This window comes from Lynx rufus, unplaced genomic scaffold (genome assembly GCF_022079265.1).
Source record: "Lynx rufus isolate CCGP_SWC_20201006 ecotype Redwood Valley unplaced genomic scaffold, mLynRuf1.p SCAF_9, whole genome shotgun sequence".
Lineage (NCBI taxonomy): Eukaryota > Metazoa > Chordata > Mammalia > Carnivora > Felidae > Lynx > Lynx rufus.
In genome coordinates, this window is record NW_025814897.1 from 85,402,340 (window position 1) to 85,424,258 (window position 21,919).

Here is a 21,919-nt window from a genome sequence, read left to right on the forward strand (position 1 = left end):
ATTACTTGAAATACTCCCTTTAAGTACGTAGAGTTAACTCAATTCAAAGCCAAACTTTAAATGATACTTTTGAAGATGTAATTCTTAAATTCTACTATGGATTTCTCTGTATGTACCTACAACTTCCATTTTTCTACACATTGCTTAAAGGCAGAAAATTAAAACATTCCTGCTTACATGGAAATAAATGAATATTATGTGTAGAACCATCTCTATAGAAAAGCAAGGATTTCATGATGAATTGTATGCCAATAATTTTCTTTTTTTTTTTTTTATAAATTTTTTTTTTCAACGTTTATTTATTTTTGGGACAGAGAGAGACAGAGCATGAACGGGGGAGGGGCAGAGAGAGAGGGAGACACAGAATCGGAAACAGGCTCCAGGCTCTGAGCCATCAGCCCAGAGCCCGACGCGGGGCTCGAACTCACGGACCACAAGATCGTGACCTGGCTGAAGTCGGACGCTTAACCGACTGCGCCACCCAGGCGCCCCAATTATTTAAATGAGACAATGTGAAAATCACTAAGATTGATCAGTATGTAACATACAGTAGTGATCAAGCATGTAATAGTTACTTCATATTCATTTTCTTTTTCTAAGCTATCCATTAGAATGAGGTCTAGAAAAGGAGTTCTTACCCTACATCCCAAATGGATTTCAGGGGGAGTCTATAAATTCCCTGAAACTTGTATGAAAGGTGGTTGTGTACATATGTGCATTTTTGGGGAAAAGAATATGCATAATTTTCATGAAATGCTCAAAGTCTGTATCTCCAAAAAGATTAAGAACTACCCACTGGCTTAGAGACTTTGTATGAGTAAATTTCTCCCAGGCCCAGGAGAAGTTTTTAATTTGTGAATCCCAGAATTGATATATTATTGCACTCTTCAGATTAATCATATTAACTTCTAATAGATAGGCTATCATTTAACTTTTGGGAAAGGAAAATTATGATCTTTTGGAGCAAATCATTGTTAGAAAATGGGAAGTTGTATTTTGGTTAATGTAAATAAAAGAACATCTTGATTATATGGTTAAAAGAAAGGCAACAGTTTTATAATCACTGAGGCTTAAACTCTAGGACTCCCTTCTTTACTTTTTTTTTATTATAAAATATTTCAATCATACAAAACAGCACAGTATAGTGAACTCCCATGAACCCATACTCAGCTTCCCCAATTACTATCTGGATATTAATAAAAGTTAGCAAAAATAATCTAAATTTTGTCTAGATTCACTAAAATCCAACCAAGTTTTAAAGGTCTGTAGGGAAAATATCCCAAAGTCACAAGATGGCCACTAAATAAACTTAAATAATAATTGGATTGTGTGGACTAGGAAATTGAGGAGTTTACTGGTGATGAAATAAGAGTGCTGTGATTGGTGCTAAAACAAGAAGTTATTGATGAAGCCATTGAAAGTGGAAACTGTTCAAGTCTAAAAAATGACCTTAGAAGGCCGTTTGAGTTTCTGCTTAAAGGACTCATTTTGCAAAAAAGAGCCATTTTACACATTGCTTAAAGGCAGAAAATTAAAACATTCCTGCTTAGATGGAAATAAATGAATATTATGTGTAGAACCATCTCTATAGAAAGATAGAGAACCATCTCTATAGAAAGATAGTTGGAATCATGCTGATATTATCTTCTAAGCTGCACTCTTTTTTAGCAAGAAAGACAGCAAATGGCCTTCAAGAATTATTTTGGAGAAAGCAAGTTGCATGTGTGATTTTAGGAGGAGTTCAAAGTAAAACCCATGTGCCAACTATCTGATGTATGGCACTGGAACTAGCATATTGATGGCCCTGACTTGGTTAAGTGGTGTTCTGCCTATTCCGGTTAAGGAAAAGTACGTAAAATAGTTTTTAAAATATTTCTAAACAAAATGGTCAAGTAGAAAATTCTGGTACTTAAAAGTGTTAAACTTTTCTTTAGCAGAACACCAAGATGTTCACTGAGACCTCAACCCACAGCCCCTGTTCCACTATCCCTCCCACCTTTCATGCCACCACCCTTTAAAACTCAACCTCGACTCCACCATCTATCTCTGTAATTACTCTCCCCTTTCCCTTCCCACCGGCTGAACAGTTCTTTCTTTCCTGTCTCTTTTAATAAAAACACGAGTTGCATAATCACTGGAAAATTTCAATCATACACCAATGTATGATAAGCCACCCTCTACCCTTCACCCAGCTTCAACAGTTATCAATAACGACCAATCTTGTTCCATCTGCACCCCACCCACTCCTACCTGGATTACTTTGAAGTAAATCCCAGGCATTATATCATTTCATTCTTAAATATTTCAGTATATATTTCTAAAAGATAAAAATTCTTTTATCATAACTATAATATCACATCTAAAACTAACAATGATAGTATCTTAATATAACAAAATATTTAGTCAGTATTCAAATTTCTATAGTCATCTCTCTCCTCTTACAAATTTGTTTGAAATAGAATCAAAATCAGGTCAATACATTATAACTGGTTTATATACCTCCTAAATTTCTTTTAACCTCCATCTTCCTGTCATATCTCTTTCTCTCTTTTCTTTTATTGTAATTTGTTTGTTGTTTATTTTTTGTCAGTTCGGATTTTGATGACTACATGGTCTTTGTGTCTTTTACCAAGTTCCTTTATTTCCTTTGTTTCTAGTCAATTATTAGAATGAAAGACTTGATTAAATTCCAGTTACATTTTTGTGGGGAGGAACACTTCATAAGTGGTACTAAATACTTCCATCAAGGGGTACGTGTTACCTGTTGTGTCTCTGTAATACTATTAGGTACTGATAATCATTAGTTAGGTCAATTACTTTATCAAAGTTCACAACACAGCGACATTCCAATTTTTTCATACCTTATTCATTTCGTAGCTGGCAATGAATTCCTATGGAGTGAAACTTCTCATCTACTATTTTGTTATCCTAACATATAGTTCATAAAGGAAGGAAAAAAATAAATGCTTGATTCTTTATTTCCTAGTTGTCAAAGTAACTAATTGTTCCTAAGCATCATCTAATTGTGATCAATGAATTATTGTTATTCTTATCAGTACAAATACATGGATTTAAACATGTCCGATGTATGTCAATCTGCCACATTCAGTAGACATCTGATGTATGTCAATGCAACACATTGATGCTTAAATTGTTTTGTCTTTGGACTGGGAGCCTTTTCAAGTTGACTTGATTCCTTTGAAGATGATCTTGGTAGTCTCTGACAGCATATTTGCCACCTGGTATGAGTTCACAGACAAAGGAGAAAAGGGTTGCTGGGAGGATAGCATAGTCAAAACCAAAGACAGGCAGAATGGTATGGTAAATTTGGACAAATGTAAATTATTTAGCAGAGCCAGGGAATTTTGGGTGAAGGAGAAGAGGCAGCTATTTAGAGATGTCTGAGAAGCAGAGTAAAGAGGATCTTGGAGAATCTTGCAGTGTGCATTTTGAGATTTCTGCAGGCCAATGTTTATCAATAAACTTGATATACTGACCCACAAATACCTCAGGTATTTGTAAAGTATGCAGCAATTCCTTACTAATAAAAATTATAGGACCAAATCTGAAGAATCACTTCCTTAGAACGTAGAGTATAGAGGTATTCACACTTAGACCTATGCTTGGTATAATGCAATATAGTTAAAGTCACTCACAATCATTCACATTTCAATATGCTTTCTGGAGTGGAGTGACATCTAGTGTGGCAGGCACAGCTGTGGGAGTATGTGTGAGCGTTCTGGTGAACTGATCACGGACCAAAGATGGTGGTAATGATAGGGAGCCATTGAAACAATATAAGCAGTGGGTAATACAAATATTTCTTCATTGTTTCCTAACCAGAATCACAGGGTCTAAATGATTTCATTCACAAATCAGTGTTTAATTTGTCTGAATATAAGGTTTTCTAGGGGAAAAAAAAGTTCTGGCTTTATTAAATTGTCCATTTTCTCCTGTTTTCCTTTTATCCTTAGTAGAAAAGAACCACTTACTGGTTGATCAATGTTTTCCTCTTTAATCACAGAGGATGTACAAATACCAGCATAATTTGCTGCTGTGATTTCCTTATCAAGTGCAGTGCTATGAAAGGCCATGAAAGCTTTGATATTTTCCATGTAATTCCACTTTTGATTGGAAGTCCCATTGTTATAAGGTTTATATTGCTGGGGGAAAAAAAGGATAAAATATGGAGTCAAGCAGACAGGAGAGTTTACGATTTATTTATAGATGTCAAATATTTCATCGCATGAATTCAAAAAGTATAGATAATTATTCAATTCTACTACATAGTAATAATCATATTAATATTTGATAATTATATACACAACATTTTTTACATTTATAAATATGCATTCTTTGATTTACAAAAATGAAATCACAAAATGCACACAATTTGGTAATTGCATTAGTTTTTTTTTTTAACTTAAAAAATATTCCATGGGGCACCTCAATAGCTCAGTCAGTTAAGTGTCCAACTCTTGATCTCAGTTCGGGTCTTGATCTCAGGGTCATGATTTCAAGCCCTGCATTGGGCTCCACGCTGGGCTTTTTTTTTTTTTTCAATTCCATGAGCCTTTTCCTAATATTTTTAAAGGATATATATATTATTTAATCTCAGTGATGTTTTATTTTACCAATCCCCAATAGTTAAACGTGTAGATTGCTTCTCAGATTTTCCTTATTATACGCAAAAGAACAATCAACAATCATAGATTTTTATGTAAATACATGATAAATTCTTTAGAAAAAACTCAAGTACAAGTGTTGATAACAAGGTCATTTTAAAATATTATGGTATGTCATATAAAGTTTTATCATATCCAAATGCTTTCTAGAAAGGTTATTTTAGTTTACACTTCCACCAATAGTATAAGAAATGGCCTGTTTTCCTCACATTCTTGTTCAAACATCATCAATTCAATAAATGAAAAATAGTACCTGGTTGCTATTTTAATTTATGTTTTACTGGTTATCAAGAAGAGTTTTTTTTTAATATGAGTACAGTAAGTATTATATGTAACAGAAACAGCATGTTTATTCTAATTATAAAACTTGGCTCAAGCATAAGTAAAGAAATGAGTAGTTTCAGTTTTAGAGAATTTAAGCCAGTAGATTAGTTCCAACTAAACATATCACGACACCTCAAGGAACTTTGTAATGAATAGCACTTACTTTTACCAAGGAGAGATTGATAGTAAAGAGGAAAATAAATGGGTCTTAAGAACTGATTTAATAGGTCAGACAATAGAGCATCCCTCAGAGGCCTGGAAAACAAAGACTGTATTTCAAGGAACAGAGAGTGGGGGGTCTAGTAACATTAGCCTAGTGTGCCTCATTTTTGTTATTTCACATGAACTTTAATATTTTCTCACAAACTGATTGCTTCAAGAAATAAAAACAAAATATCAGCAAAGGAAAAAATCTTGAAAAGTAATACAAATTACCTTAAGATCAAATGCATTTCTTAAAAATGGGAACCTTAGGGGGAAATGTCAATATCTATAATTTTATGAAACTGATCAAGGTGCTAAATTTGCATCTGCATGAGGTTTTAATCTCACTGTGGCCCATGCCAAAGAGGCACGTGACAGGGAAGAATGTAATGTTATACACACTATGTCTCCTAGAATAAAATTTTAGTCCATATTTGTCATCAGCGTAGAAGACTTAATTAAGCTTTGATATTTGTCCAGATTGTTCTATCCCAATTATGGATTCAGGACCTGCAAAACAAGCTGCCTCATTGCTATTAAAAACATGGAATAAAACAAGTGTAATTTAGAGACAGTTATTCTATTCAACAAAAAGATGGTGAATTCTATAGAGGATACAGAAAATAAATTCAGAGAAGCAGTGCTCCTAAATTTTCTTTTGTCTTAACAAGGGAAAATACATGTCCAGTTAGGGAGTGTCTTTGGTTATAAGTAAGGATGACAGATAAACATGAAAAAAGAACTCCATAGCTCTTTACCCAAAACTCAGATGAGCCCAGATTTCTCGGAAATCTCCAAAAATTGTCTGGCTGCTGTAAGCATTTGCAAAAGCACGTTAAAAGTGTATTTGAAATGAGTCTCTTGGTAGAATTAACATGGATGAGTTCACATCCTTCAGGAAGACCTCTTTGCCCATGCTCTTTCCCTTCAGTTGCCAGGTAAGAGGGGACTTGCATATGTCCCAATCAGTGAGCTTAAAGCACGCGCATCTAACAGCTATTCACTTGACCATACCCACCACTGAGACTGTATGAGTGCTACTGGGATAATTTCACATGCTTGCCCTTGGATTTGATTTAAGTAACTAGCATAGCTCCTGACATGCAGCAAGCCCACAGTCACCATCTGTTGGATTAAACTAAATTAAGAGCTACATGAACATGTTGAATTTGAAATCTAGGCAGACTATTGTAAATATTTTAACAATAGCATTCAAGACAGGTTTCTATGACAGCCATTGTCTTTCTCCACAACAAGGAAGTATAGGGCTTTACTTTAATTAAATAAAGGGCCATGATTACTACTTAGTCTATAAATATCTTACCTGAACAATAACTGGATAGCCACAGACTTCATTTCTTGCTTTGGTCATAGACACTGCCAGCACAAGGTCCGGGTTACTCACCAGGTGAAAGGTCCTTGGGAAAACAGGACTAGGCGTATCATCAAGTAGCATAACCAGATCAGAGCTCCCCCTGTGCCACTTCCCATTGTGTTGCCTCTTAGCTCCATACATGCTCTCTGATAATGGATATGAATCCTTTAAGCATTTCTCCCCTACAGAAGCACAGTGTGAAGCTTTCTCAGTAGAGAGTGCTGGAGGAACACTGCAGGAGGAAGGGGCTCTCTTGCTCTTCCTGGCTGCTGCATGGGGTCAGCAGTTGGGAGTGAGGATATCTAGTGCTGTTCTGCTCCAACCAGGTGCCAAAAATATGGAGTCCCTTGGAACCTTCACAGGTCTGTCCTAGTAACCATTTGCTTGTGGCCTTCCTGACATGGACATCACATGCTCTAAACCTTCTGCCACACCAGCATCCCATCCCCTTTTCATGCCTGTGTGCCCCAAACCAGCTGTACCCCCACATATGTTGCTTCCTCCTTGCAGACCAGGTCTGGCCAGGCAAACCAACAGACTTCTGCCATCCAGTTAGCTGCACCCATACTTTTTCTAACGAGTTCTGAATTCCAGTTTTGAGAAAGGGCCCAATTTTAAATTTGTTCTCAACTCTCTCAGCTCCAGAGTACCATACAGAGGATTTTTTTTAAATATCTGATAGTTACTCTTTATTATTGTTTAGTAATTCTTTATGTTACATATCCCATTTAAATAACTGTGTGGTTTCTGTCTCCAGATTGTACCCATACTGATTATACACCCTCCTCACCTGTCCTGCTATTTATTATGAGAGGCACTGTGACAGAATGATTAAGAACATGGATTCTGGAGCCACAGTGCCTGAGTTTGAATACAGAATCTACCTCTCAGTAGCTGTATGGTTTTGCTTAACTAGACTGTGCCTCAGTTTCCTCATCTGTAAAATAGGATAATGGTGCATGCCTCAAGGGACTCTTTGGGAATGAAATGAATTAATGCATAGAAAATGCATAGAACATTGCCTAGCACACATCACTTAGAATGAACTACTATTATTAATGGTTGTGATTTTTTTTATAGCTTTTCCATGAACTCTCTTTTTCTAAGGGAGTATTCCCTAAAATTCCAAGATATATGTGAATATTTTTAAGTTATCTTATATAGGAGCTTACATAAAGCCTCTTTGACCGAAAAAAGGAAGAAAATGATTGGGCTAAAACACTCAAATTCTCTTCCTTGCATCACTTAAAAGCAAAAATAAGCCAAACATTCAAGGATCTTATCTGTACAGAAAAAACCAATTCTTTGTGTCTGTCAACATAGGGACACTACACGTCCGCAGTGGCATTCCTGCTGTGGAAAATAGAACTTGTCCTATAAAATTTAATGATGTGAGAGTGGGGGTCTGGTATAAAAGTAATATATTTCTCCTTTTAAGACTGCAAAAATTCCAGATATCTAATTTAAACTTATGAACATAAAACAATACAGTCCCATTGTAAAGAATTACAAAGTACTGGAAAATACAGGAAAAATTGTAACAGAATTTTAAACATTCCTCACATTACTATAAGATAATCACTATTAATCTTATAATGTATTTCTCCCTCCTATTGTTAATTAATGATGCATCATTTTAAGTCAAAAATGGGTACTGGATTTTATCAAATACCTCTGTAGAGTTCATCAATACTGGACAAGAACTGCACAAGAACTGGTATTCTATATTGTTCACCTGTGTAGCCTCACCGTCTGCACAGTCTGTGTCTTGCATTTTCATGAATGAATGATTGTACATTTCCTGCAATGACCTACTGAGGTGCCAAGTTAGTTACCTAGCTGTCTATGTTTCTGCTGCTTAGAACAGATATAGCAACTTCTCTCATGCTTCAATGCCATGCTCAGCCAGGATAGTGTTGGTTATTCTTTTCATTTCTGAACAGTACAGTCAACTGGCACTTGCCCTTAGCAAGAATGCTTACATTCTGCAGGAAGCTTGTTTATACACATGTACCTAAAACCCACTCTGTGCCAAACAGTAGTGTGAGAACTTAGTCTGTGTCCCAGGAATATCCAGCACGACACCACAGCCCCTTCCACTAACCCAAGGAATGAGTGCTTACAAGTCACTTAATCTCTTGAGCCTCAGTTTACCTAGTTTTGAAATCAAGTGATTAAGACTAGAAAATTCTAAATATCTTTTTTAGCTCCAAATTCTATGACACAGGATTTCCCCCTGTATAATTCTAAGTCCTGTTGAGGGGATTTTCATCCCTGAGCAGTATTTCATATTTCCCTTTAGAAGCCAAATGATTAACTCAGATTTTGCCAGAGTTGAAAATGGGAGAAAGATGCCAGGTTATCTCAAAAGTTCACCTGGATCATTCTTCTGTGTGGCTGGAAACCAAGTGAATGCATCTGTGGCAATTTCTTACTACCTTTCCGTGCCCCCTTGCTCATTTCTTGCACTTCTAGCCTAGACCATGTGCTGTCCCAGAAAGATCTTGTTCTCACAGCCATAAATTCCCTGAAGAGATTTTGCTGATAATTGCTTAAGATATAAGATTTCCTAGTTATTTTATATGTTAAATAGAAGGCCAAAATGAAAACATAGTCCCAGACCCAAAGAACTGAATGAAAGGACTAACGGTAGAAAATTCTCAGCACAGTGATCGCCACTTGGTACCTCCCATTATGTTGGCAGTGCTGGTGGTGCTCCAATGTTTCACAGAGTTTTAGGCAAACTTCTTTATGTTTTTACTCAAAAGGCCTTCCCCTCCTCACAGGCTTTCTCCACAGCACTCAAGATGAAAAGCAAAACCAATGACAGACACTTAGCAGGACTCAGAACTCACTCCCTTTTCCAATAAGCAAATATTTCGGAGTTAAAACTCATTATGCTTGACTTTCTCCTGTCTCAAGGTCTCTTCTCTTATTCCCCATTTGTGCCCACCCCAGTTGATCAGTCACACTCAAAGTCCAACTTGGGCTTGAGTAGGACCTCCACTATGATACAGTACACTGTATGGCTAAATTCCAGAAATGTACAGCTGGGTAGCACTAGCTCGGTCAGGGCAGGGATTTTCATCTCTTTTCTTCTTAGCTAAAGCACCAGCACCTAAAAACACTGCCTTTAATAACCCTTTGCAGCAGAATGAATGAATTCTGGTCCCATAGAGCAAATCAATCACGGGGACAAAAGCCTGCTTCTAAAGCTCCCTGTTGTAAAGTTAGCTTAGCTAGAATGAATGGGGCAAATGAACACACTCACCAGGTCTAGCTACAGGTTGGCTTTTCAGCCTTTTCTAAAACAAGCCCAATAAGCGTCCCTTGCAGTGCTTGGCTCACCTCAGACAGTGAACACAGTAAGGCTAACTCCCGTCCTGCCCACGCTGGGCTGCTGCTGCCGCCTGCTGAAGCTTATGCAATCTGCCTCCAAGCAATTCCAAAACCTTTCACGTCACATATCTTTTGAGAATCCAGTGAAAATCACAGCTCTTTCCCAGAAAAAAAATATGTATTGCACAGATTTCAAGAGATTGAAGAGGCCCCTGGAGCCCCACCATGTAAAACTAACGGTAGAATTTGAAGCAAACCAATCTAAAATCTAGGGAGTTGTTTTCTTTCTTGTTAAAGAAATGTTCATATATGCACAAAAACAGAGAGAATGATCTAAGAAACCACCACGACTTACCAGTTGTCAACATCCTGCCATTCTTGTTTCATCCATTCCCCCGTAACATTTTACATTTTTGCTTTTGCTAGAATATTTTAATGCAAACCTGAGCTATCTCTTAATTTTCTGTATAAATACTACAATATATATCCAAGTGGTCAGGACTTTTGTTTTTTTTTAACATAGCCATTAAACTATTTTGACAGTCAACAAGATTAATAAGACCTCCTTCGTATCATCTGGTACCTAGACTTTTAAATTTCTTCTGACTGTCTTAGAAATAACCTTTTGACAGTGGTTGGCTTGAATCTGGATCCAGACATGGGCCAGCCATTGGGTTGGATTGGATCGATATATTTGCTAAGGTAAGGATTCCTTTTCACTGTGTAAGCGGAAACCATATCAGTTCGTTATTTTATGGAAGTAACCAACTGCATGCATACATGAGATGTGGGGAGGGGCAGAAGGCTGAGTTAATAAAAAATACTGCAAAAAGTTTTAAATGGGGACTCTTTAAAGCTCTTGCTTGATCCTTTCAAATCATAAAAATAAAATTAGATGACATCCCAGTTTTCTCTCAACTTCAACAGTCAGTGAAAACTATGAACCAAGTAGGTCACATTTCCTATTTCTTATCTGAATTGACAGTGGATATGCTGTCTAGAGACTACTGAGCATTTACATTTGATTTCACTCTCTCTTCCTTGAGAAGGATAAAAAATTATTGGCTACATTAAATAAAAAATCCAAAGTCCTCAGATATACGCCCTGCCTGCTCTGTGGGGACCATGCCAGATCTTTTAGGCTTCTGTTGATATATTTTGATATATTGACCCCACAATTTAAAGGGTTTACCTGCTGCCTTCCTTGTGCATCCATCGTTGATGACTGTCACCCACTTTTTTCTCCACCAAAACTACCTCCGTGTCTGAACGCAGATCAGGACCTCTTACTCCCAAAACTAACTGAGGAGCAGCATGGCATATAATTTGCTCATCTCTGTATTCAAACTGCTGGTGGCAAAGCTTCTGCAATTTACTCTGCTTTGGAGAATAGCTGAGATAAAGAAAATCCCATTAGTGGCCGAAAAATGTCCTGTGCACTTGATGTGCTGGAGACCGCAAGTTCCGTTGGCGAGAGACCTGCTGTGAACTGAACTCACTTATAACGGTGAGGCATTATCATCGGGGCAGCAGCAATGTTATTTGCCTTGCACTGCCAAGCTGATGTAAAAAAGGTAGAATTCTGGGCTTATTCTGTAACAGAAATAAATGTTCATCCAAGAGAATATGAGAAACTCATCAGCATAACAAAAAGAAATTTAGTTGAAGAGATAATTTAATTAAAGGGGAAAAAGAGTAGGAGAAGGAGAGCGGTAAAAGGGAAATAGGGAGAAACAAAGGTGTTCAGATCATGATTGTTTCTAGCCTCTATCTCCAGATAGAATGCCATTGTTCAAGTTTTTCCATCTTCCCTGACAACTCATAGAAGATCATAAAAAAGAATGATATACTAATAAGTTAATTCAAAGGAATCTCTTGCTTAAGGATCTTAAGGCAATAAGAAGACTTATTAAACATATGAAATACCACAATGCATTGTCAATCAAATACATTTATAAATATCTATGAAGCCCCTACTCTATGCTAAAGGTCGAAGTGCCAAGACTGTTTAATTTATATAAAATGCTATCAAGTTACGCAAACGTCTAACGATTATGGAATGATACAAAGTACTATAAATTCCTATTATCTCATTGGACATTGACCAGGAAAAAATAAAATGAAAAAGAAGAAACTACATTTTCCTAATTTCTTAAAGACATCAAAGAATCTCATATGCTTATTCTTAAGTTCATTCACACATTCATTCAACAAACACACAGGCTTGGTGCTAAGTTATCAGGAGGCACAGGTGGATGAGCTTACTGCTGAATGGAAAAGACACACTAGTGAACAAGAAATTACATCATGTGGCACAAAATAAGCTAAAGGGAGAAGGGCCTTCCCACAAGTACTTGCAAATACTTAGTCACAGACACAAGAAAGACAAAAATGTGCATGTTGATGTACATGCGGCTAACAGTAAGGCAAACCCACAAGAATCATTTTGCCCCAAAGTGAGCAAATCTAAGGCCAGGCAGAAATCTCTCACAAGAATCCCTTGCAACTTTTTACCTGTATTTCTTCTGTGGTTCCACATTTTCAAAGAGTTCTTCTTCCATTTTCTTTGTAAGACTGTCATCCTCATCAAAGTCATGAGGAGTTTCCTGCCAGGCATATCTGGGAAGTGTGTGACAAGCTTTCATTCGAAGATGGGCTCTTGCATGTGAATCTCTACCAAGGTTCAGAAGCAAACACAAGAATTCTGATTTTTACTCACAGAGTTTTCTCTGAGGGATAGTCTGATCATATCCTGAAGGATATTGGTAGATCTGTAAATCGCATTTCCATTGTCGTGCCTAACATCACAAATCCATATCTTCCTAACACATAATTTAGACCTTTTAATATAAGCCTACAAATAAAATTCCTCCACTACATAATAAATAGCACTCATCTTTACCATATTTATTTGGGAAAAAGGGGGCCATGTATTATATTTCAAAAATTGCGAGATTAAGGCTACTCGGTAGTTTAAGAAATTTATAATGAATGTGTAATGAGATTCCTTCTGCCTGCTCCATAAGTGGGTCATAATTCTGTCTGGAACAGAACAGCCTAGATTACTGCATTTCATAAAGTTTACTCATTAGACAGTGTTAAGAAATCTTAATTAACTTAACTTTTCCTCTCAAACCTAGAGAGGCTCCAAGAGCATGGGCATGTTCGTGCCAGTTTTTGATAAAGAATAATGTACTAAAACACTTAAATAGTCAGAGCTTGGATAACTGAGTCAGTCAGCCTTCTGGCTTTTTATTAAGACGAAGGTGTGAGCAGGAGCGTAGCCACCATCCGGATCCGTATATATCAAGTTCTGGGGCACTGTTCAAGGTACATTTGCTTCCATGGGATCACGACACAATATGAGGACTGCTGGGTCCAAGGCGGGTTAAATCTATGCGCAAAGCAGCAAATATGCATGTATGTAAATCAAGCTAGAGGATGCAGGGAGGCTGTGAGTGCCAAGGCACAAAATCTTTGGGGTCAATTCCTGTGTTAGCAGAGCAGACCATACACTTTTCAAATGTAACAAAAGTATTACATGTGGCTCTGAAATTGGTGGGTAACAGCTGCCTCATTCAGAGCTGCGGCACACACAGCTTCTCAAGTCAAAAGTCTAACAGTTAAAAAAACAACAGTGCCATCTTGTGTTAAAAATAAAAAAACACAGCTTTCCCACTGACTGAGGAAAACAAAAAACAGAAATGTCATTCTTAGTTTTAACATGTTTATCAAGGTGTAAACAAGATTCCTCCCCCAATCCAGATGTTTAATTTCCTAACTTGGAATTTATCTGTATGATCTTTGGCTTCCAGGCAAATGAAGAGCAGTCAAGACAATAGACAATTTAGAACAGACCTTTCTAAATATACCTTCCTTTAATAATTCATTTGTCTACTCATTCATTTAATGACTTATATGACTCATACACGACTAATCATTCCATAGTTAGTCAACTCATTCCTTTAACAGATATTTCTTGAACATCTACTATATGATAGGCACAGAATTGTAAGTGTTGGGGATACAGTGATGAACAAAACAGGTAAATTCTCAAGATTCATAGAACTTACATTCCAGTGGGCAGAAGAGAGATAATACACAAGTAAATGAATAACTAAATAATACAAGTGCCATAGTGGAATAAAACAAGATATCATGATAGAAATTAGCTGGTGGGGAGGGGGGTCTACTTTAGCAAGGTAGTCAGAACAGACTCCTCTGAGAGATGATGTTTGAGTTGAGACCTGGAAAATGAGAAGGAGCCAGCCAGGTGAGGATCTAGGGAGAGAGAGCATTTATGGGCAGAGAAAAGAATAAATGGAAAGGTTCTGAAGCAAGAATATGTTTGGTTCATTTGAGGAACAGAAGGACACTGGGTCATAGGTGTGCAGTGAGTGGAAAAGGTACTATGTGAAGAACCTCTTGAAGTGGGCAGGGACTGCCTATAATTCAGTAAGGAAATGAGAAAGTTTTCCCTGAGTTCCATGCTAAAAAGGCCCTTTCTTCCACAAAGCAGCAAAGCTGAAGTGAGTACTCCCAGAGTTCTTTTCCATTTTGCTTATTTTTATTACCAGAAATCTTTACACAGAACCTAGCTATCAAACAGGTTCCTTCCTTGTGCAGGGTAGCTCAGTCGGTTAAGAGTCTGACTTCAGCTCAGGTCATGATCTCAAGGTTCGTGATTTGGGCCCCTTGTTGGGCTCTGTGCTGACAGTTCAGAGCCTGGAGCCTGTTTCAGATTCTGTGTCTCCCTTTCTCTCTGACCCTCTCCTGCTCGTTCTCTCTCTCTCTCTCTCTCTCTCTCTCTCAAAAATAAATATTGAAAAAAATTTTTTTAAAAAGCGTTCCTTCTAGATCTGTTTAGCCTCTTGCTTTATGGATGCCCCTCCTTAAATCATCCCACCTCTCAAATATGTAAAACTTCCAAACAAACATATCTAAGGAAGTCTGGGGAAATCTTAAAGTGACTGTCTAATATAAGGTGATTTAGGATTGAGTCATCAGAAGTGGTTCAAAGAACTAGTGAAAGTTAGCCTGGAAAAGAGATAACCCAGTAGGCTGATGACAGAGAACTTTGAATATTTTATTTTATTTTATTTATTTATTTTCAATATATGAAGTTTATTGTCAAATTGGTTTCCATACAACACCCAGTGCTCATCCCAAAAGGTGCCCTCCTCAATACCCATACCCTCCTCTCCCTCCCACCCCCCCCATCAACCCTCAGTTGGTTCTCAGTTTTTAAGAGTCTCTTATGCTTTGGCTCTCTTCCACTCTAACCTCTTTTTTTTTTTTTCCTTTCACTCCCCCATGGGTTTCTGTTAAGTTTCTCCGGATCCACATAAGAGTGAAACCATATGGTATCTGTCTTTCTCTGTATGGCTTATTTCACTTAGCATCACACTCTCCAGTTCCATCCATGTTGCTACAAAGGGCCATATTTCATTCTTTCTCATTGCCACGTAGTACTCCATTGTGTATATAAACCACAATTTCTTTATCCATTCATCAGTTGATGGACATTTAGGCTCTTTCCATAGTTTGGCTATTGAGAGTGCTGCTATAAACATTGGGGTACAAGTGTCCCTATGCATCAGTATTCCTGTATCCCTTGGGTAAATTCCTAGCAGTGCTATTGCTGGGTCATAGGGTAGGTCTATTTTTAATTTTCTGAGGAACCTCCACACTGTTTTCCAGAGTGGCTGCACCAATTTGCATTCCCACCAACAGTGCAAGAGGGTTCCCATTTCTCCACATCTTCTCCAGCATCTATAGTCTCCTGATTTGTTCATTTTGGCCACTCTGACTGGCGTGAGGTGATATCTGAGTGTGGTTTTGATTTGTATTTCCCTGATGAGGAGCGACGTTGAGCATCTTTTCATGTGCCTGTTGGCCATCTGGATGTCTTCTTTAGAGAAGTGTCTATTCATGTTTTCTGCCCATTTCTTCACTGGGTTATTTGTTTTTCAGGTGTGGAGTTTGGTGAGCTCTTTATAGATTTTGGATACTAGCCTTTTGTCCGATATGTCATTTGCAAATATCTTTTCCTATTCCGTTGGTTACCTTTTAGTTTTGTTGGTTGTTTCCTTTGCTGTGCAGAAGCTTTTTATCTTCATAAGGTCCCAGTAGTTCATTTTTGCTTTTAATTCCCTTGCCTTTGGGAATGTGTCAAGTAAGAAATTGCTGTGGCTGAGGTCAGAGAGGTCTTTTCCTGCTTTCTCCTCTAGGGTTTTGATGGTTTCCTGTCTCACATTCAGGTCCTTTATCCATTTTGAGTTTATTTTTGTGAATGGTGTGAGAAAGTGGTCTAGTTTCAACCTTCTGCATGTTGCTGTCCAGTTCTCCCAGCACCATTTGTTAAAGAGACTTGTCTTTTTTCCATTGGATATTCTTTCTTGCTTTGTCAAAGATGAGTTGGCCATACGTTTGTGGGTCTAGTTCTGGGGTTTCTATTCTATTCCATTGGTCTATGTGTCTGTTTTTGTGCCAATACCATGCTGTCTTGATGATGACAGCTTTGTAGTAGAGGCTAAAGTCTGGGATTGTGATGCCTCCTGCTTTGGTCTTCTTCTTCAAAATTACTTTGGCTATTTGGGGCCTTTTGTGGTTCCATATGAATTTTAGGATTTCTTGTTCTAGTTTCGAGAAGAATGCTGGTGCAATTTTGATTGGGATTGCATTGAATGTGTAGATAGCTTTGGGTAGTATTGACATTTTGACAATATTTATTCTTCCAATCCATGAGCACGGAATGTTTTTCCATTTCTTTATATCTTCTTCAATTTCCTTCATAAGCTTTCTATAGTTTTCAGCATACAGATCTTTTACATCTTTGGTTAGATTTATTCCTTGGTATTTTATGCTTCTTGGTGCAATTGTGAATGGGATCAGTTTCTTTATTTGTCTTTCTGTTGCTTCATTATTAGTGTATAAGAATGCAACTGGTCCTGGACTCTTATTTGTTGGGAGATTTTTGATGACTGATTCAATTTCTTCACTGGTTATGGGTCTGTTAAGCTTTCTATTTCCTCCTGATTGAGTTTTGGAAGTGTGTGGGTGTTTAGGAATTTGTCCATTTCTTCCAGGTTGTCCAATTTGTTGGCATATAATTTTTCATAGTATTCCCTGATAATTGTTTGTATCTCTGAGGGATTGGTTGTAATAATTCCATTTTCATTCATGATTTTATCTATTTGGGTCATCTCCCTTTTCTTTTTGAGAAGCCTCGCTAGAGGTTTATCAATTTTGTTTATGTTTTCAAAAAACCAACTCTTGGTTTCATTGATCTGTTCTACAGTTTTTTTAGATTCCATATTGTTTATTTCTGCTCTGATCTTTATTATTTCTCTTCTTCTGCTGGGTTTAGGCTGCCTTTGCTGTTCTGCTTCCATTTCCTTTAGGTGTGCTGTTAGATTTTGTATTTGGGATTTTTCTTGTTTCTTGAGATAGGCCTGGATTGCAATGTATTTTCCTCTCAGGACTGCCTTCGCTGCATCCCAAAGCATTTGGATTGTTGTATTTTCATTTTCGTTTGTTTCCATATATTTTTTAATTTCTTCTCTAATTGCCTGGTTGACCCATTCATTCTTTAGTAGGGTGTTCTTTAACCTCCATGCTTTTGGAGGTTTTCCAGACTTTTTCCTGTGGTTGATTTCAAGCTTCATAGCATTGTGGTCTGAAAGTATGCATGGTATGATTTCAATTTTTGTATACTTATGAAGGGCTGTTTTGTGACCCAGTATGTGATCTATCTTGGAGAATGTTCCATGTGCACTCGAGAAGAAAGTATATTCTGTTGCTTTGGGATGCAGAGTTCTAAATATATCTGTCAAGTCCATCTGATCCAATGTATCATTCAGGGCCCTTGTTTCTTTATTGACCGTGTGTCTACATGATCTATCCATTTCTGTAAGTGGAGTGGTAAAGTCCCCTGCAATTACCACATTCTTATCATTAAGGTTGCTTATGTTTGTAATTGTTTTATATATTTGGGGGCTCCTGTATTCGGTGCATAGGCATTTATAATTGTTAGCTCTTCCTGATGGATAGACCCTGTGATTATTATATAATGCCCTTCTTCATCTCTTGTTACAGCCTTTAATTTAAATTCTAGTTTGTCTGATATAAGTATGGCTACTCCAGCTTTCTTTTGACTTCCAGTGGCATGATAAATAGTTCTCCATCCCCTCACTATCAATCTGAAGGTGTCCTCAGGTCTAAAATGAGTCTCTTGTAGACAGCAAATAGATGGGTCTTGTTTTTTTTATCCATTCTGATACCCTATGTCTTTTGGATGGCGCATTTAGTCCATTTACATTCAGTGTTATTATAGAAAGATATGGGTTTAGAGTCACTGTGATGTCCGTAGGTTTCATGCTTGTAGCGATGTCTCTGGTACTTTGTCTCACAGGATCCCCCTTAGGATCTCTTGTAGGGCTGGTTTAGTGGTGACGAATTCCTTCAGTTTTTGTTTGTTTGGGAAGACCTTTATCTCTCCTTCTGTTCTAAATGACAGACTTGCTGGGTAAAGGATTCTCAGCTGCATGTTTTTTCTGTTCATCACATTGAAGATCTCCTGCCCTTCCTTTCTGGCCTGCCAAGTTTCAGTAGAGAGATTGGTCACGAGTCTTATAGGTCTCCCTTTATATGTTAAAGCACGTTTCTCTCTAGCTGCTTTCAGAATTTTCTCTTTATCCTTGTATTTTGCCAGTTTCACTATGATATGTCATGCAGAAGATCAATTCAAGTTAGGTCTGAAGGGAGTTCTCTGTGCCTCTTGGATTTTAATGCCTTTTTCCTTCCCCAGATCCGGGAAGTTCTCAGCTATTATTTCTTCAAGTACACCTTCAGCACCTTTTCCTCTCTCTTCCTCCTCCTCTTCCGTGGGCCTCTCATCTGTGCTTGGCTCCAGAGACTCCGTTCTGCTAGTCTTCTGGTGGTTTTCTGGGTTATTTAGGCAGGTGTAGGTGGAATCTAAGTGATCAGCAGGACGCGCGGTGAACCCAGCATCCTCCTACACTGCCATCTTCCCAGGATCCCATATGAATTGTGTTCTTAAGGACTTTTAAGTAGAGAGGAATGGTATGGACAGAGAAAAAAATGAAATCATAGGATGGAGATATTCTAAATTTCAACATTAGAATGGTCTGCCTTACAAACTAGTGATGTCCCTGTTACTATGAGTATTCAAGAAAAGATGTGATCAAAAGAGCCTATCTGGAAGGTGCAAGAGATTCCTGCCTTATGTTCTGAGTGGACTCAATCACTTCTACCTCAAGGACTCCAGGACCTGATGAAATCTATAAGTTAGAACAATGTAGATCTTTGCTCTCAGAAATGTTCTTTCTTTTTTCTTACTTTCTGTGTACTTTTTTCCCATGTGCAGTCTAATAATTCAGAGGCTAGATGATACATTCTTAAGAAATTCTCTTTTTTTTTTTCCTTCCCCTCCCCCATGGGTTCCTGTTAAGTTTCTCAGGATCCACATAAGAGTGAAACCATATGGTATCTGTCTTTCTCTGTATGGCTTATTTCACTTAGCATTACACTCTCCAGTTCCATCCACGTTGCTACAAAAGAGGTTAGAGTGGGAGAGAGCCAAAGCATAAGAGACTGTTAAAAACTGAGAACAAACTGAGGGTTGATGGGGGGTGGGAGGGAGGGGAGGGTGGGTGATGGGTATTGAGGAGGGCACCTTTTGGGATGAGCACTGGGTGTTGTATGGAAACCAATTTGTCAATAAATTTCATATATATAAAAAAAAATAAATAAAATAAAATAATCACAAAAAAAAAAAAAAGAAATTCTCTAGCCATTGAGGAATATACCGTGTAGGTCAAATCATCTCTTTCTGAAAAAGGCCTTCTGATGCCTTTGTTAGTGTCAGGACATGACCAGATGAATCATTCAACAATGAGGGGTTTGTTTCCTAAAATGTCCTTATATTTGAGTTGATATCCTTATAATTGAGGGGTAGAAGCAGTCTTTTAAAATAGTTTGTAACAATGATATATAAATTAATATTCACTATTATCACAATGGTAATTGACTAGCCATATATGGCTTTAGAATTTGGAAACTCACTCAATCATTCCTTCATTTATTCAGTAAATGATTAAAGGCAGCTATCCTGGTCTTCACACAGCATGTGTGACAAGAGTTTTTGCCCTCATGGATTTCCCAGGCTGGTGGTTGTTGGGGAGGGGCGTGTGGTGGTGGGGACTGATAGGCACATTGCTGTGTGCAGTCATTACCATGATTGTTTTCAATGATGAAGAACCATTCCACAGATGAATACCAGGCAGGTCAAGGCACTTCAGGTGGAGAGAAACAAGTGGCTCAGAGGCGTACAATAGTGCATAAATGGAATGTGCCACATTCAGCGACAGCTTGTAGTTGCTGAGCTGGGGCTTAGTTCATGTGTCAGGAAGAAACAAGTGTGGAGTGGAGGTGGGCCTGGGGGTGCAAATGAGGGTCAATGACAGGCCTGGACCCAGGTCAGAAGGGCTTGATTACAGACTAAGTATTTTTTCTATCTGCAGTACGTAGCCACTGAAGAACTGTAGAAAAAGGATTAGGTTTTAGAAAGATTAACTGTCTGTGGGTGGAACTTTGAGGTGAACTGGAAGGAGGAGAAAATGGAGATAGAGACCAATCAGAAAACTACTTCAGTGACCCAGGATGACAACTGTATATTAACATGAATCCAGCTTGAATCTATATTAATTTAATTGTTCCTGGAATCAACGTTTATGGAGACAAAACATGATGAATTCCTCAAATAATTGGCAATTCCAAAATTCTAGTCTTCTAAAAACTGTAATATAATAACAAAATAGCTGAAAGTAGATCCTTGTGATGGCTGAACATGGAAGCTCCAGCTCTATCTTTTGGACAGAAAACTAATTAAATATTTACCAGCTCTTCACCTGACATACATTTCACAAACTCGGTGTGGGTTCCCTGCATGGGCTCTGTGCTGTTATTGAGCTAATGAGCTGAGTTCAAATAGGAAACAGGTAGCTTTTCTGGCCACACTGATTGCTTACAGAATTTCACTGGAAGCATTTTCCATTGTTAAAGCATTTTTTTCCATTTGCTTTTCCTTTGGTCCCATAATTTGCTTTTCTTCTCCAAAAATTGCTACAGGTTTATGCACAGCAAGCTTGGCTCCAGACACAATGTCACTTTGCACTTCTAAAACAAGAGCTGAGCAGAAACATGCAAATTGCAAGGACATTAGTTATGATTGCAGAACACCAGGAATTTGAAAACACACGTTAAAATAAAAATGCAGACAATTTTCAACTATTTGGCCTAAGAGAACACTTTCTAACTACAATTAATAGTTGCTCTTTAATAAATTGGATTTCACTTAATTTTTGTAGATTCCTTCCTCTCAAGATATTGTCAGTCAAAAGTACTAAAAATAGAGGTTCATATCCAAAATATACAAAGAACTCATAAAATCCAATACCTGGAAAAATCTGATTAAGAAATGGGCAGAGGACCCGAATAGACATTCTTCCAGAGAAGACATACAGATGGCCAACCTACACATGAAAAGATGCTCAGCATCACTAAACATCAGGGAAATGCAAATCAAAACCTCACTGAGATATCAGCTCACATCTGTCAGAATGTCTATTATCAAAAAGACAAAAAAATAACAAATGTTGGCAAAGATGTGGAGAAAAGGCAGCCCTCGTGCACTCTTGGTGGGGATGTACTTTTGGGGCACCCACTACGGAAAACAGTATGGAGGTTCCTCTGTTAAAAACAGAACTACTGTATGGTCTAGCAATTCCACTTCTAGGTATATATCCAAAGAAAATGAAAACACTAATTTGAAAAGACATATGTACCCCTATGTAGATCATAGCAGTATTTACAATAGCCAAGATATGGAAACAATCTAAATGTCCATGGGAAGATGAATGGATAAAAAGTGCATGTGCGTACACACACAAAGGAATATTATGCAGCCATA

At 37.7% G+C, this 21,919-nt stretch overlaps 1 protein-coding gene across 1 annotated transcript in view; it reads right to left on the reverse strand.

The window, feature by feature from the left end:
* The window catches only part of DCDC1 (doublecortin domain containing 1), a gene marked incomplete at its 5' end in the record, with an annotated part of 457,606 nt that overhangs the window by 42,033 nt on the left and 393,654 nt on the right, over positions 1-21,919 (reverse strand). The window contains 5 exons of the mRNA XM_047071674.1: positions 3,993-4,163; positions 6,538-6,631; positions 11,120-11,320; positions 12,442-12,600; positions 20,979-21,138. Coding sequence (XP_046927630.1) covers positions 3,993-4,163; positions 6,538-6,631; positions 11,120-11,320; positions 12,442-12,600; positions 20,979-21,138 — 785 coding nt within the window. The remainder of the gene's footprint in view (positions 1-3,992; positions 4,164-6,537; positions 6,632-11,119; positions 11,321-12,441; positions 12,601-20,978; positions 21,139-21,919) is intronic.